Genomic DNA, 16,959 nt, shown 5'->3' with positions numbered 1-16,959 from the left:
TTAAACTTAACGAATAACGTTAAAGGGTGGGATTTTATCCGTCAGACGGGGGGAAATATCATTCCCCTATAAAAATTAATTTCCTCAGTTCTCACCACGATGGGAAATGTGATTGGGCGTGTGAATTGTGTTTGTCATCCTGCTCCATTACCCTGATCCTACCTGTGCATTGAATGATCCTAATCTCACAATGAGGGATTGAGCAAATGCACAATAAATCATTTAAATCCCAAATAATAGAATTTAAGCTTTTAACTTAAACCCCCAACTAATAGGATTTAAGTATTTATTGAGCACATGTTGATTAAGCATAACCCCAACATATTATGGTGTGTCTCTTCTTCTATTAAGTGTGTATGCACCTTATGTATGGTGTCTCCTCCGTGTATCTCATACATGGGATCCAATCCATTCCTCGCGCGCAATAAAATCTGGAACCCCGATTGTCCACCTATCCTTTAAGGGTCTAGCGAGTTGTGAGTGGGATCCTCACATAGATCCAATGGTCTTCTTCAGGGTAATGTCCTGGTGGGGGCCACTAAATTGGCTAATGCGATCGTAATTCATCTACATTGTATGAGATCCTAGTGGGCCCCATGGTGGGCCCTCTAGCTCAATGGTCAACGTGAGGTGGAAAGGGCAATCCCAGCTTTCCTACCAAAAATAAATAAATTAGAATGTCCTTTTAAGATGTTTCCCTACCATTGATTATTTGCAACCCCCAATGTTGCTAATAAGATCTCTGTTGACCTTGACTGTTATTGTGATTTCGGTTCATCAGCACAGCATATGGTCTCGCTGTTGGATATTTTCAGAATACTTTATTTTTAAAATTTGGAAAATGAGTTTTTTTTTCAAAAAGAAACTTCTTTTGTGAAATGTGAAATGTTATTTTAAATGAATTGATACTTTCAATTGAAAGGGTGCCTTCATATATTTTTATGTTCTATAAAAGGAGTAAGGTCTCAATTGTTAATATGATTCCCTCCTTTCTCACTTTTTCCTTTTCTCTAAGTGCGGGTTGACTAGTTGTCTTGAACTCAGGTCAGAGCCCTTTTTCTTGGTGTTGTTATCTTGGGGATTTATTTCATGGTAGCTACCTCCATATGTAAAGAAATTAAAGTCTATGAGAGAAAGCTTCGGCTTACCTTGCTTACCTCTCATTTTTCTAACTCCCATTTCTAACCCTCTTTGTGTTTCTTTGGCTATTTCCATCTCCACCAATTTGTCCCAACACTTGCTAGTCAATCTCTTAATCCAAATGTAAATTTCTTAATTCATATAATCACTACAATACAGTTAATTAAGACAAAATTCATAAAGACAATTTAGCAGTTATATTTCTTCAAACAATATATGGAAAGTATATAAAACTTTCCTCAATATATGCCAATATAAAAAAATATACTTAAACAGAGCAAACCTTGAGATGACACCTTATTTCCATCTCCCAAAGGGAAAAACAGATAATATCTTAAAGACTAAACATACAAAGAAAGAGATCCTTAGAGCAAATGTCTCTTGCTTTGGACAGTGTTAGGGTGTGTTTGGCGTACCGTTTGAAATAGCGTTTGAAACGCCGTTTTGCAAAATGGCGTTTTGGTTCAAAACAGCGTTTTGCCAAACGGCGTTTTCATGTTTGGTTGGCCAGATCAAAACGGTGTTTTAAACGGTAAACGGAGGTATTGTGTGTTTGGTTGCAAATGCCCCAAAACGGAGTTTTAGTGGTAAAATGACCAAAAAGGGCATTGTTTTAGGGAAGTTCCAGAGAGAGAGAGAGAGAGAGAGAGAGGTTGGAGAAAAAAAAGGGTGTAAAAATGAGTTTTGGTGAGGGCAAACAGGTAAAAACCCACAGCCTAAAAACTCCGTTCAAAACGGCATTTTGCAAACGGACCTCCCCCCCTCCATTTGCAAAACACCATTTTGATGGTTCAAAACGGTGTTTCAAATGGCATTTCAAACGGTGGTTGCGCACCCAAACACTCCCAAACGGCCGTTTGACCCCAAAACGGTGTTTCAAATGCCAAACGGATTTTTAAATGGTACGCCAAACACGCATTAGTAGCCCAAAGAGCGGCACCATATATGACAACATTTCCATCCCCTTGAACAATCAAATGGCAACTGTTCCCCTCCACGAGAGATGTTGCTACTCCACACTGTCTCGGAACCTGATACCACAACAAGGTTGCAATTGTTTTGGAAGACTGCCCTGCAAGCGGTGCCTCTACCGTTCGTGCCAGATGCCCAAAGTGCCTTTGTCTTGTTTACGTACGACACAAGGTTGCAATCCGTTTGCATTATAAACCGGTAAGGCCCATTCTCGACGAATGCCCCAGTGGCTAGGCTCTCCCCACTGAAGAGCATATCTTTGGCGATCGCATTGTTGAAGAGAAAGAGAGAGAGAGAATTGCAAGGGACGACAGTGCTAATACGTTGTGCCCCAAAATCATTTCCATAGGATGATCTTAACCCAACGATCTATAGATTGGAGGGTTAGGATCATTCTATGGAAATGATTTTTGGGGCACAACCTATTTATGTTGTTTCCCAACAAATGGACTGTTTGGATCCTCCTATAGAGTGGGCCGTACCGTACTTTTTGAAAAATAGGGCTTTCTAGAGCCACCCATCATATAATTTCCCTTCATCAACACAGCATATGGTCTTGCTGGTCAATCTCTTAATCCCAATGTAGGTTTCTTTATACGTATATAATAGTCACTACAATATAGTTGGAGCCAAAATTCATAAAGACAAATTTAGTTGTTTTATTTTTTCAAACAATATATGAAAGTATATAAAACTTCCCTCAATAACAACATAAAAAATATACTTAAACACAGCAAATGGGTGTCGGGTTTCTTGCCTCCAAGGGCAGCAAACCTTGAGATCACACCTTATTTCCATCTCCCAAAGGGAAAAAAACAGATAATATCTTAAAGACTAAACATGCAAAGAAAGATATCCTTAAAGCAAACGTCTCTTGCTTTGGACAGTGTTAGTAGCCCAAAGAGAGGCACCATATATGACAACGTTTCCATCCCCTTGAACTATCAGTCTACAACTGTTCCCCCCACGAGAGATGTTGCTGCTCCACACTGTCTCACTACCTGATAACACAACAAGGTTGCAATTGTCTTGGAAGGTAGCCTTACATGTGGTGCCCCTACCATTAGTGCCAGATGCCCAAAGTACCCTTGTCTGGTTCATGTACAACACAAGGTTGCAGTCTGTCTGCATTATAAACCGGTAAGGCCCATTCTCAATGAATTCTCCTGTGTCGAGGGTCTCCCCACTCAAGAGCATATCTTCTGCGATCACAACATTGAAGAACAAGAGAGAGAGAATTGCAAGGGTCGATACGACATTGTTTGCACGTGCCATGGTTTTTTGTTTCTCTCTTACTGATGGAGAAGATTAGAAGAAATGATAGCTAAGACGATGAGAAAACAGAGGGTGAAAGTATTACTTATATAGGTAAATTGTAGGTGGAAAATTTCATCTTTTCATTTATTTATTGTCACTTATTCTCAGCAGGTCAGCCGGGAAGAGGTCGTGGGCGGACTGTTTTTGTTGAAGAGGTATGAGAGTTCGAACACACACGTAAGTGTTTGTTTGTACACACGTAAAAGTTTTTTTTTTTTTTGTAGCAAATGTCAGACTTATTCTAACATTAAATATTATCTCTTCATCTCACCCCTTCACACAGTAAGTACAAGGCTGAATTTAGTGCAGATTTTAATAAGACCAAGTTAGTCCCCCACCCCACCAATCTCTCCACCGAAATCTATCAACTTACACGGTGTCAATACCTTGGGATTTCCGGAAATTATTTGGTTATTGTTTTGAATTGGAAATTGATATCTCCACCCCTCTCAACAGCTTCAGATCTTCTGTTTGTCATTTCTAAAAGAAGCTATATTTACACGGTTTTGTTAATTTTTATTAAAATCAAGGAATTTGTTAGGGACCATCACAAAAGGCATTTTGCGGCTGGGCTGTTGCGTGTGAGAGCAGCCACACAAGCTCAGATTTTTTCTTATTCTCACATGCGACAGCACAGCCGTGGAATCCCTTCTGCGATGGCGCCTACCAAATCCCTTAATTAATTAAAGTCATTTTCGGGGTGGAAAAGGGAAAAGAGGATGCATATATCATTTCTTTTTGGAGTTAAAAAAAAAAAATCATCTAGAGGATTTTTTCAATTAAAAAATGTGGAATGCAGATATCACCAGGACGAGGTGCCGTGGTGTATGTTATTTGCAGATAACATATTATTAATTGACGAAACCAAAGCAGGAGTTAATGTTAAGTTAGAGTTATGGAGAACTACTTTGGAATCCAAAGGTTCTAGATTGGACAGGACTAAGACAGAGTATATGGAGTGCAACTTTAGTAATGTAAAGAGGCAGGTTGAGGATGTAGTAAGTGTATGACTCGACATGAGGTACCTAAGAGGGATATCTTTTGCTATCTTGGTTCAATCCTACATAAGGAATGAGAGATTGAAGATGATGTTAACCACAGAATAAGAGCAGGTTGGTTGAAGTTAAAGCATGTTTCGGGAGTTCTATGCGACCGTAAAATACTTACCAAATTGAAGGAAAAGTTTTTAAGACAGTTGTGAGGCCAGCCATGCTGTACGGCTCAGAATTGGTTCAATCCTACATAAGGAAGGAGAGATTGAAGATGATGTTAACCACAGAATAAGAGCAGGTTGGTTGAAGTTAAAGCATGTTTCGGGAGTTCTATGTGACCGTAAAATACTTACCAAATTGAAGGAAAAGTTTTTAAGACAGTTGTGAGGCCAGCCATGCTGTACGGCTCAGAATGTTGAGCTAACAAGAATTAACATGTGCATATATAAGATGAGTGTAGCGGAGATGCGAATACTTAGATGGATGTGCGGCCACACAAGGTTAGATCGAATTAAAAATAAAGACGTCCGTAAAAAGGTGGGGGTGGCACTAATTTAGGAGAAGATGAGAGAACACCGCTTAAGATGATTTGGGCATATCCAACGTAGGCCTTTGGAATCTATAGTGAAAAGAAGTGACTCGTGCGAAGTTTATGGAGTAAAAAGAGGTAGGGACAAACCAAAAACAACTTGGGTAGAAACAGTGAGGAAATACTTGAGGGTTAGGAACATAATAGAGAGCATGACATTGGATAGGAGAGATAGGCAGAAAATGATCCCTGTAGACAAACCCAACTAGTGTCGGGATTAGACTTAGTCAATTTGAGCCGGGTAAATCTTTCCATCTTCTTCATGAAAATTTTCTAAAGGATTTATTAGCCAACCTTAACTAGTTTGGGACAAAGACTTAGTTGAGTTGAGTTGAGTTAGAGAATTTTTTAAAAATATGGGTGCTCTACCAAGTCATGCCAACTGTTTTTGTTGAAGAGTCGTAAGAGTTTGTACACATTGAGCTGGATGATCTCATTTAAGTTTGTACACATTGTACACTTCGTCATTATGATATTAAAATAGAGATAATAAAAAACTAGATCTTAAGTTTATGTTTTTACGTTCAAAACGACCTTTGTCAAGATATAATCTTAAAGTTCAACCTTGGATCTCACATATTAGACATGTGTCATAAACCCCATTGATTTGTTGGATCCCCACGAGGCAACCCTACACGATCTCGGTCCCATGCTACACGGACGCATGATCCTGGTCCCATGCCACATGGATTCTCTTTAAGTAAGATCAATGTTGAATAAAAAGAACAATTTAGCTTCCTTTGTTGGGTTTCTCGAGAGTCAATACACTTTGCTGGTCAAGATTTTAGGATCATCCAATTACGCTGCTTCCAAACGAACCAAATGCAATAGGCTAGCTAGACTTATAATAGTGCAGCATTTCCACAAAAAATTGACTATATGCACGTGAAATGTAGAGGCTCAGAGCGATCCTTTCTTTTGTTTGTGACAAAATATCATTGGATTTAGATTAAGGGATATTTAGACTACCATTTTGAGTGTGCACAACCATTTTTTTTATAAGATTTTTTTGCAATGTGTAGAATTTTTTAATATATTTAGATACCACTACATGAATGCTTTCAATATAGTTGTTTTTAGAGAAAACGGTTCCTACACTTATGTGTAGATAAGTTATCTACACACTAGCTTAAAATACAGTGGGGGCCACATTATTTGGGTGATCCAAACCATTCATTTTTAAGGCCCTCACATAGATAGGGTGCCCACAAAAAATCAGATCCATAGGATCATCCTAACCATTCGAACTGTGGAGGCAAAAAATTGACTAATTTGTGAAGGTTTAAAGACATCCATTTTACCTCCACAAATCATAGGGTTGGGATGATCCTATGGATCTGATTTTTTGTAGACACCCTATCTATGTGAGGGCCTTTAAAATGGATGGCTTGGATCACCCAAACAATGTGGGCCTCCACTGTATTTTAAGCTAGTGTGTACAGAACTCTCTACACATATGTGTAGGAACCGTTTTCTCTTGTTTTTATATACACGGGTGTTAAATAGCAGCAGTAACATTTGTTGGAAATTTAATCTTGACCACTAGATCATGATCATCTATCCACTTGACTTCTTGGCTTGGGAGATTCTTGACCACATTGGAAATCTCATTTGTGGCATTTAATGGCCTAGGGACTATGTTTTGTGTTTTGGAATTGTGCTAGTTATTTACTTTTCATGTGATAGTGTGTTAGTGGTACTTAGGGAAGCTAAGATTAGTTAAGTCTTATTAAATTCGGATTTGGAATGTAGGTTATGTTTTAGACTATGTATCTTCTTCATTTGTAAGTTCTTTAAGTAAAATTGGAAGGGTTTTGAGTAGTACAACAACTTGGGTTATTTTCTTTGTGCTTTTGATATCAAGAGAACAATCTTCTTCTCTTGAAACTCATCTTCTCCCTCCAACCTCGTTGGTTTTATTCCAACAAAGTGGTATCAGAGCATAGGTTGAAGGTTGATCATGGCTTCCAATATGTTGCAACCTCAACTTCCTCGATTCAATGGCAAGAACTACAACCAATGGAGTATCCAAATGAAGGTTTTGTATGGATCTCAAGATCTATGGGATATTGTTGAGACCGGCGTTGAAGAACCGGAGGATCAAACGGCTCTCACTTCACTACAACTCAATGAGTTGAGGGACAATAGAAAGAAAGACAAGAAGGCTTTGTTCTTTATCTATCAAGCGGTAGATGAAGTCATCTTTGAACGAATTTCATCAGTGACTACGGCAAAAGAAGCATGGGATACACTCTATACATCGTACAAAGGAGAAGACAAAGTAAAGTTGGTAAGATTACAAACCCTTAGATGTGAGTTTGATGCATTAAGGATGAAAGATTCGGAATCGGTTGAAGATTTTTTCAATCGTGTTATTTCTCTTGTGAATCAATTGAGAGTAAACGGTGAAGATATTCAAGATCAAAGGATAGTAGAGAAAATCCTTAGAAGTTTGACTCGAAAATTTGAGTATATTGTTGTTGCAATTGAAGAATCAAAGGATCTTGCTTCTTTATCCATAAAAAGTTTGTTGGGATCACTCCAATCCCATGAACTACGAATGAAGCAATTTGATTCTTCTCCTCTAGAACAAGCTTTTCAAACTCAAGTCTCTTTTAGGGGAGGCTCTAGAGGAAGAGAAAGAGGAAGAATTTCTTTTCGTGGAAGGGGGAGAAATGGTGGAGAAAGAAATCAAGAATATGAAAAAGATGAAGGTGGTTCTTCTACAAGAGGAAGAGGGAGAGGAAGACCTCTATCCCAAATTCAATGCTATCATTGTCAAAAGTTTGGTCATACAATGAAGTATTGTAGAAAGAAGATTGCGGAAGAAAGCAAGAAAGACTCCACCTTCATGCATGAGAAAGAAGAAAGTAAAGAAGAAGACACACTTTTTCTTGCTTGTAATGTGCAAGAAGTGGCTCTTGAAGAGACGTGGTATATTGATAGTGGTTGTAGTAACCACATGACCGGCAACAAAGGCGTATTTGTAAAGTTGGAAGAATCTCTCCAAAGTGAAGTTCGAACGGGTGATGACAAGAGGCTTTCCGTAAGGGGAAGTGGTGATATTCTTGTTCAAACAAAGAAAGGCGTCAAGCGCATCTCCAATGTTTTTTATGTTCCCGGTCTAAAGCACAATCTCTTTAGTGTTGGGCAACTTCTAATGAAAGGGCACGATGTTCATTTCAAGGAAGATGTGAAATCAAAGACAAGAATCATATTCTCATAGCCAAGGTGAGAATGACTCAAAACAAGATGTTTCCTCTAAAGTTTCAAAGTGAAGCTTTTCCTTGCTTCAACACTATTGTCAAAGATATGTCATGGCTATGGCATCTTCGCTATGGGCACTTGAGCTTTAGCACTTTATCTCTCATGAACAAGAAGCATATGGTGAGAGGCATGCCGAATATCGACCGCCAAGATCAAGTGTGTGAAGGATGTGCACTTGGAAAGCATCAAAGAGACTCTTTTCCCAGTGAAAAGGCATGGAGGGCATCAAATCCTCTTGAGCTAGTGCATTCGGATTTATGCGGGCCTATGCAAACAACATCAATTGGAGGTAATCGATATTTTCTCACCTTCATTGATGATTATAGTAGAAAGACATGGCTTTATTTTCTTAAAGAAAAATCGGAAGTCTTTGGATGCTTTAAAACGTTCAAGAGCTTGGTTGAAAAGCAAAGTGGTTTCATGTTGAAAACTTTGCGTTCCGATAGAGGTGGTGAATATGTTTCTCATGACTTTGAGAATTTCTTGAAAGAGAATGGGATTCGGCATCAACTTACCACTCGGTACACACCTCAACAAAACGGGGTTGCCGAAAGGAAGAATCGGACGATTATGGAATTGGCTAGAAGTATGTTGAAAGCTAAAGGGATGCCTAATATGTTTTGGGCGGAAGCCGTTGCATGTGCTATTTATCTCTTGAATCGGGCATCATCAAAAAGTGTTCAAGGTATGACTCCTCAAGAAGCTTGGAGTGGTCATAAGCCTTGTGTTTCTCAGTTGAGAATTTTTGGTAGTATTGCCTACTCTCATTTGCCGGATGAAACAAGAAGAAAGTTGGATGATAAATCTTGGGCATCAAAGAAGCAATCGGTTGTTGCTCTTTCTACGGCGGAAGCGGAGTACATTTCATTATCTTCGGCGGGTTGTCAAGGTCTTTGGCTACGATGGATATTAGAAGAACTCAAACATCCTCAAGAACGTGGTACACATTTATTTTGTGATAATAGTTCGGCTATTTCACTCACAAAGAATCTAGTTTTTCATGGCAAAAGCAAGCACATAAGGATCAAGTATCATTTCATTCGAGACTTGGTAAATGGTGGAGTTGTCAACGTTCGTTTTTGCAAGACTCAAGATCAAGTTGTGGATATTTTTACAAAAGCTTTGAAGACCGATACATTCATCAAGATGAAGGCAAAACTCGGTATTGTAGTGGTCTAGCTTAAGGGGGGCTGTTGGAAATTTAATCTTGACCACTAGATCATGATCATCTATCCACTTGACTTCTTGGCTTGGGAGATTCTTGACCACATTGGAAATCTCCTTTGTGGCATTTAATGGCCTAGGGACTATGTTTTGTGCTTTGGAATTGTGCTAGTTATTTACTTTTCATGTGATAGTGTGTTAGTGGTACTTAGGGAAGCTAAGATTAGTTAAGTCTTATTAAATTCGGATTTGGAATGTAGGTTATGTTTTAGACTATGTATCTTCTTCATTTGTAAGTTCTTTAAGTAAAATTGGAAGGGTTTTGAGTAGTACAACAACTTGGGTTATTTTCTTTGTGCTTTTGATATCAAGAGAACAATCTTCTTCTCTTGAAACTCATCTTCTCCCTCCAACCTCGTTGGTTTTATTCCAACAACATTTACATTTATCAATGTCTATAATAAACTTGCAATCATAAGTTATTTAATCGTTATAAGTAAATATAAATCCGTACGTAGTTTTTACAAAACTGAAGGTTTTGCCTTGCTTACCTCTCATTTTTCTAACTCCCATTTCTAACCCTCTGTGTGTTTCTTTGACTATTTGCATATCCACCAATTTGTCCCAACACTTGCTACTCAATCTCTTAATCCAAATGTAAGTTTCTTAATTCATATAATCACTACAATACAGTTAATTAAGACAAAATTCATAAAGACAATTTAGTAGTTATATTTCTTCAAACAATATATGGAAAGTATATAAAACTTTCCGCAATATATGCCAATATAAAAAAATATACTTAAACAGAGCAAACCTTGAGATCACACCTTATTTCCACCTCCCAAAGGGAAAAACAAATAATATTTTAATAATCTAACATACAGACAAAGAGATCCTTAGAGAAGGCGTTTCCTGCTTTGCACAGTGTTAGTAGCCCAAAGAGCAGCGCCATAGATGACAACATTTCCATCCCCTTGAACTGTCAAACGGCAACTGTTCCCCCCACCAGAGATGTTGCTGCTCCACACTGTCTCACTACCTGATAACACAACAAGGTTGCAATTGTCTTGGAAGGTAGCCTTACATGAGGTGCCCCTACCATTAGTGCCAGATGCCCAAAGTACCCTCGTCTGGTTTATGTACAACACAAGGTTGCAGTCTGTCTGCATTATAAACCGGTAAGGCCCATTCTCAATGAATTCTCCTGTGTCGAGGGTCTCGCCGCTAAAGAGCATATCTACTGCGATCACAACATTGAAGAACAAGAGAGAGAGAATTGCAAGGGTCGATACGACATTGATTGCACGTGCCATGGTTTTATTTTCCTCTTTTACTGAATAAGGTGATGGGGGAGAAGATAAAGAAGAAACTGAGAGCTAAGAGGATGAGAAAACAGAGAGTGAAAGTATTCCTTACATAGGTAAATTGCATGTGGAAAATTTCAACTTTTCATTTGTTTATTGTCATTCATTCTGAAATGGTACGCATAGAAGAAGTCCTGGGCCAAATGTTTTTATTGAAGTGGTATAAGAGTTCGAATACAAACGTAAGAGTTTGTACACACGTAAGAGTTTTTATTTTATTTTTTGTAACAAATGTTAGACCTTCACAATAAGTACAAGGCTAATTTTATTGCAGATTTTAATACGACAAGTTAGTCCCGACCACCTCTCCACCAAAATCGATCTACCAACTAACACTACAAATTTAGATAATGATGGTGTCAACACCTTGGGATTTCCGGAAATTATTGTTATTGTTCTGAATTCGAAATGATATTTCCATCCCTCTCTCAACAGCTTCAGATCTTTTGTTTGTTTTTTCTTAAAACCAACTACATTTGCACCTTTTTGTTGACTTTAATAAAAGTCATTTTCGGGGAAAGATAAACAAAAGGGGCGGAAATGAGGGGTGGAAATGCAAGGGAAGGGAAAATGGGAAGCAAATATCATTTCTTTTTAGACTTTTAAAAAAAACCTCCTAGAATGGCGTGTGGTGTGTCAGCCATCCGGATAATTGCATTGGTTATTAATTGGACGAGATGCCATCCATCTTTCCGGTTAGTCTCGGTGTTTGATCTTTGGGAAGGATGCCGTATGGTGTGTTTGAGTAGTGAGTGGGCTAATAAAGTTGTTTAGAGATGAGAACCACCGCCTCAAGGAGTGTTATAAATAAACTTCGTTGATGCTTTCTTTGGGAATCCTGATCCAGCCAGGGTGGGAGGTTTATGTCGTAATGATGCCGGCAAGGTTCTTTGGACTTTTTAGGGCCCTTTAGGTGTGACAGACGCTATGGAAGCGGATGTCCAAGCGGCTTTCACTGGCATAAAAAAGTGTGTAGGGACTGTTGGAAGAATGTAGTTGTTGAAGGAGATTCGTTAAATGTTATTCGGTGGCTGAGGTGTGGGGTGGATCCGCGAGGTTTTTGGATCTTTTTGATGAAATGGAAGATATATTGGCGGAATCAGATATTGAGTTGATTCATGTTAGGAGGTTTGCTAATGAGAAGGTGGATGTGTTGGCTAGAATAGGGGTGGTATGCAACTCGATGAATTGGTCTGATCAATTCCCTCTTTGATGTCCTATCTATTTTGTAATTAGTTTTTTATTTGTTCTGTAACTTCGGGTATTCCTTTTCGGGTGTCCCTTCTACTCCTTTTATAATATTTGCCATTTCAAAAAAAAAAAAAAAAAAAAAAAAAAAAAAAACCCTCCTAGAAGGTTTTTTGAAATAGACATTCGTGAGATTATAGTTTTGGGGGCTGATACCATCTCTATTAGGTTTTCATAGTGGCTCTAATCACTTTGATTTACACTTTTTTGATTAGCTGCTAAGAGCTTTTTGGTAATTGTAATAGCCTTCGATATCTGGTCTAAAATGCGTGACTTGCCGAGAGCTGTACCATAACTAAAACAGGGTCGTGCCGATATAAATCCCCTATAATTTTTACTTGAAGCAAGGTTTAAAATTTCAGTTTCGGTACCGGTTTCGGACCCTTAAATTTTTGTAACATTTTATTTTTTTTAAATTACATTTTCTAGAAATTTTGACCGAAATTCTCGAAGTTCCGAAATTTTGGCCGAAATTTCCAAATTTCGGTTTCGGTCCCCACCGAAATCCGAAATTTCGGATTTCGGCCAAAATTTAAAACCATGCCTCGAAGTTAACGATTTTATAATCAAGAAATTGGATTTGGAACGGTTCGCGATGGGAAGTGTTGACTGCTCACCCTTGAATATTCACTTTGACGTGTTATTTTGACTGAACTTTGAAAAATAGTAAAAGATAAGTGTGATTAAAATTAAAAAAAGGGAGACCATTCAAAAAAAAAAAAAAATTAAAAAAAGGGAAAAATTGAAGAGAAGGAAAGATAAATTTGGACATCTTCCATCATACATGCGATGCAAGCCTGGTGATGGGAATGGGTCAGCTGGGAAGGATCCATTATGAGGTTCACTGGCATTTCCATTGTTTCACATAACCAAGGGACCCATGCAACACAACTGGTTCTTGGGGTAAACTAATGGGACCCACAATGGCCACCTTTTTTTTTCAGAAATATTACTATGATCCAAAACCATTCATACGAGGGACCCAACATGAAAATGTCGAACTCTTGTGGCTGTCGTATTCTTGTGGCTCAACTAGTTTATAAATTCCTTTGGTGTTATATTTGTGTTTCGAATTATAACCCAAATATACTCCGAAGGAGCCACTCGGGGAAATGATATAGTAACCAGAGCAAGACTGATTGGGACAAAAAAAAAACAATTGTGCGACGTGAATAATCAGCTTTTTGGAGAGTTTCCTAAGGTCTTGTTCGTTTTAGATATTGACAGCAGATTGTGGGCGTAAACGATTATTGGATTCCAAATCAATAGTCGGTTTGGGGCTAAATCGGTTGTCACAATCTAAAACGAACGGAACGACTAGGGCCTTTCCTATTCGTTTTAGATTGTGACAATCGAATGAGAGTCTCAAAATCTATTATTAGACCCAAAATTAAACGTAATTTTTAGTCCAATAATAAGTTTGGGACACACAATCGGTTCTCACAATCTAAAACAAACGGGCCCGAACAAAACGAACAGCTTTAGTCACTTCGATGTATTGGCATTAACTGATTTGATAGGTTTCCTACTCAGATGTAAAATCGGTTTCCCAAGCATTACTCTTTTTCCAAATGAACATTATTTGTAAGCTGTTGATTGGACAATTAGGATTATTCCATAAATGCAATCATCTCCGTGATAGAGTCTATGAAATGGAGGGTAAATAATATGTAGAGAGATGTCAGTAATGTTATCATGGGTTTTGAAATTTTTAAAAATCAAAGACTAGAAAACAACATTAATTCTCCGCAAACATGATTTTTGCAAAAAAAATAAACTTACTTTCATATCTAAGTTTTTATGAGGTAAAAGGAGGGGTGCAACTTGGGTCAGGTCGGGTTGAGCTTTGGGTAAAAAAATGAATTGGAATCAAACCGAACCCGACCCAATTTAAGGTAAAAGCTCAACCCAAATGCCCAAAAACCGACCCGAGTTGCACCCCTAAGTAAAAGTAGAGACAATATAATTGAGAGCTTAATTAAATTTATGACTTCATTACACTATAATTGAGAGCTTATTACTTCACTACACAAACAGGTTTAGGATTTAAGCGAGACCTATGAAATCTATTAAGATCTCATTCTTATATAGTGAGGAATATTGAGCAATCTCTAAAATTTAGAGATTGAGCAACATCGATCTGAAAGTTGAACATGGAGTTAGATCAAAGTGGTCAGCAATTAGACGCTTCTAAAAGATTTATGTATCATTCGCTATCTACGTATCTATTGAGGTATTATTCTAAATTTAACACAGCCAACATGGGAGATCAAGACCATTGATTTGGTGGATCCGCATGGAGGCACTTACATGATCCAGTTCCAGTGCAACATGCACATCTAATCTCTTAGATAAACACTGATAAAAATCCACAGTTTAGGTTCTTTTGGCAGGCTCTTAAAGGTATCTTATTCGATCACGGTTCCAGGATCAACCCAGAAAGATGTGTTACTAACAATAATAGGCTAGACTTATTAATTCGCAGTACTGGTTCAAAGGATTTGTTTATTCACATGTGACTTCAACCACGGCCACTGTAAGGTAAAATAGAGATAAAAACCGAGCATAGGTTTATCTTTTTATTATCAAAACAATCTTTGCCAAAATATGATCTTAATTAATATTCAACCTTGGTCTGACATAATATCCATTTGTTATAATTACCATTGATTTGGTGGATCCCCATGAGACAACCTACATGACCTTTGTCCCATGCGACACTGACCCTCGGATCAATGTTGAAAAATAAAAAATATATAATGGGAAATGATATCAACACTCCAATGTTTTGATATTATGCTCTACTAGCTTGTCTTTTAGTAATTTAAAGGCTGTCAACATGTTATTACAGTTCCCAAAAAGCACCCACAAAGCCCATTAAATACTAAAAGACAAGCAAGGAGAGCGTGGATATCAAAGCCTCGATGAAACATGAAATAAATGTACTTCAAAGATGTTTCCTACCATTGATTATTTTCAAATCAGGATGAGTCGCTTGTTATGGTGCATCAGATCAACGCTCCCGATACATTGTCTTATGGCCATTTCCATTAATCAAGACAGCATATAGTCTTGCTACAGTCAATCTCTTAATCCCAATGTAGGTCTCTTAATTCATAAGAATTACTACTATTATGGCAATTACTCTCAAAACGAGGGCTCTATGAATTCGCCAAGGGATGATCAATTGAAATGTCATTTGCAATAATTTAAATATATTTAAGAGAGAAAATTCATAGACAAATGTAGTTGTTTTATTTCTTCTATATATAAAACTTTCCTCAATACCAACATAAAAGAATATATTTAAACAAAACAACTGGTGTCGGGTCTCATGCCTCCAAGGGCAACAAACCTTGAGATCACACAACTTATTCCAACCTCCCAAAGGGAAAAAACAGATAATATCTTAATGATTAAACATACAAAGAAAGAGATCCTTAGAGTAGGCGTCTCTTGCTTTGCACAGTGTTAGTAGCCCAAAGAGCGGCACCATAGATGACAACATTTCCATCCCCTTGAACAATCAAACGGCAACTGTTCCCCCCACGAGAGATGTTACTGCTCCACACTATCTCACTACCTGATAACACAACAAGGTTGCAATTATCTTGGAAAGTAGCCCTACATGAGGCGCCCCTACCATTAGTGCCTGATGCCCAAAGTGCCCTTGTCTGGTTTATGTACAACACAAGGTTGCAATCGTTTTGCATTATAAACCGGTAAGGCCCATTCTCAATGAATGCTCCTGTGTCGAGGGTTTCTCCACTGAAGAGCATATCCTCTGCCATTGCATGGTTGAAGAACAAGAGAGAGATAATTGCAAGGGTCGAAATGACATCAATTGTACGTGCCATGATTTTTTTTTTTTCTTCTCTGACTGAATGGAAAGGAGATAGTAATGAAGTTGAATGAAGTTGAAGAGGAAAAGGAGAGCTAGAAAGATGAGAAATCAAGGAGAGAAAGTATTCCTTATATAGGTGAATTGTAGGTGGAACATTTCAACTTTGCATTAGTTTATTGGCGCCTATTTCATTTTTCTTATATATTTAAAGATGCATGCAAGTCTATGTTCCTCTAATAAGTAATATACGTAGAAGAAGTCCTGGTCATCTGCTTTTGTTGAAGAGTCGCAAGAGTTTGTACACATTGATCAAGATCTCATTAGGGTGAAGGAGTCAAATATGGATGTTTTAAAGGGCATGAGAAGACCGACCTCAGCACACCCACATGATATTTCCATGATCCTTCATCTAAAGGACCCCAACTTGTGGATGACACGAATGAAGAGCAAACATTCCTAGTCATTCGATCTAGAACCTTAGATCTCCTACAGCCCAAAAATAAATCCAATAATGCAATTGTAATATCAAATATTGAGAGGGCTGGGGCCCACTATGCCCCTCTCATACAGAATCTAAAGCAAGGGCAATTAAATGGATGGTTCAGATAAAAAACAGAGGGGGCCACTGCCTTAATATAGGTGCGCCACATAGAATTATTATAATGTGGTTGTGCCCTAGTCAAATTAAACATTCCTCGTTCTAAGAGGAAAAATCATATCTATAGGAAAGTGTTGACGGACGAGTTAGGTGGGGCCCACAATCTCCCCCTATCCCATGCATTATGTGGCGCCCACAATTTACACCGCGAATTTTGATGTAATGGTGCCCACTATTTACACTTCAGGTTTTGATGGATGGGACCAACTATTTACATCATGGCCTAAGAATGCCAGTGGTTTAAATACTTACGTTGTGGCCTAACAAATGAACAGTTTGGCTCATCATACGAAGTGGGAACTACTTTTTTTTTTTTTTTTTTGAAATGGCAGAAGTATATTATGAAAGGGAAGGGGACCGAGATGGACTGCACCCAAAATACACGGAAAGAAAAAGAGAAA

General features: G+C 38.1%; 4 protein-coding genes across 4 annotated transcripts; 1 reads left to right on the top strand and 3 right to left on the bottom strand.

The window, feature by feature from the left end:
• Positions 1–2,970: 2,970 nt before the first annotated feature.
• On the bottom strand, positions 2,971–3,387 carry LOC143876908 (mannose-specific lectin-like). The gene has a single exon (XM_077378589.1). The coding sequence runs from the start codon at positions 3,385–3,387 to the stop codon at positions 2,971–2,973; it is 417 nt and encodes a 138-aa protein (XP_077234704.1).
• Positions 3,388–6,970: 3,583 nt separating this feature from the next.
• LOC143876907 (uncharacterized) lies at positions 6,971–8,236 on the top strand. Its single transcript, XM_077378588.1, has one exon. The coding sequence runs from the start codon at positions 6,971–6,973 to the stop codon at positions 8,234–8,236; it is 1,266 nt and encodes a 421-aa protein (XP_077234703.1).
• A 2,104-nt stretch (positions 8,237–10,340) lies between these two features.
• On the bottom strand, positions 10,341–10,757 carry LOC143876906 (mannose-specific lectin-like). Its single transcript, XM_077378587.1, has one exon. It carries the CDS (start codon positions 10,755–10,757, stop codon positions 10,341–10,343), a length of 417 nt encoding a protein of 138 aa, XP_077234702.1.
• A 4,739-nt stretch (positions 10,758–15,496) lies between these two features.
• On the bottom strand, positions 15,497–15,847 carry LOC143876905 (mannose-specific lectin-like). Its single transcript, XM_077378585.1, has one exon. The coding sequence runs from the start codon at positions 15,845–15,847 to the stop codon at positions 15,497–15,499; it is 351 nt and encodes a 116-aa protein (XP_077234700.1).
• Positions 15,848–16,959: the final 1,112 nt, after the last annotated feature.

The sequence above is a fragment of the Tasmannia lanceolata genome, unplaced genomic scaffold (assembly GCF_043159265.1).
Source record: "Tasmannia lanceolata isolate RefF3 unplaced genomic scaffold, GAP_Taslan_0.1 ptg000005l, whole genome shotgun sequence".
Taxonomy (NCBI): Eukaryota; Viridiplantae; Streptophyta; class Magnoliopsida; order Canellales; family Winteraceae; genus Tasmannia; species Tasmannia lanceolata.
Note: the sequence above shows the minus strand (reverse complement) of the source record. Positions and strands in the feature narration are given on the sequence as shown.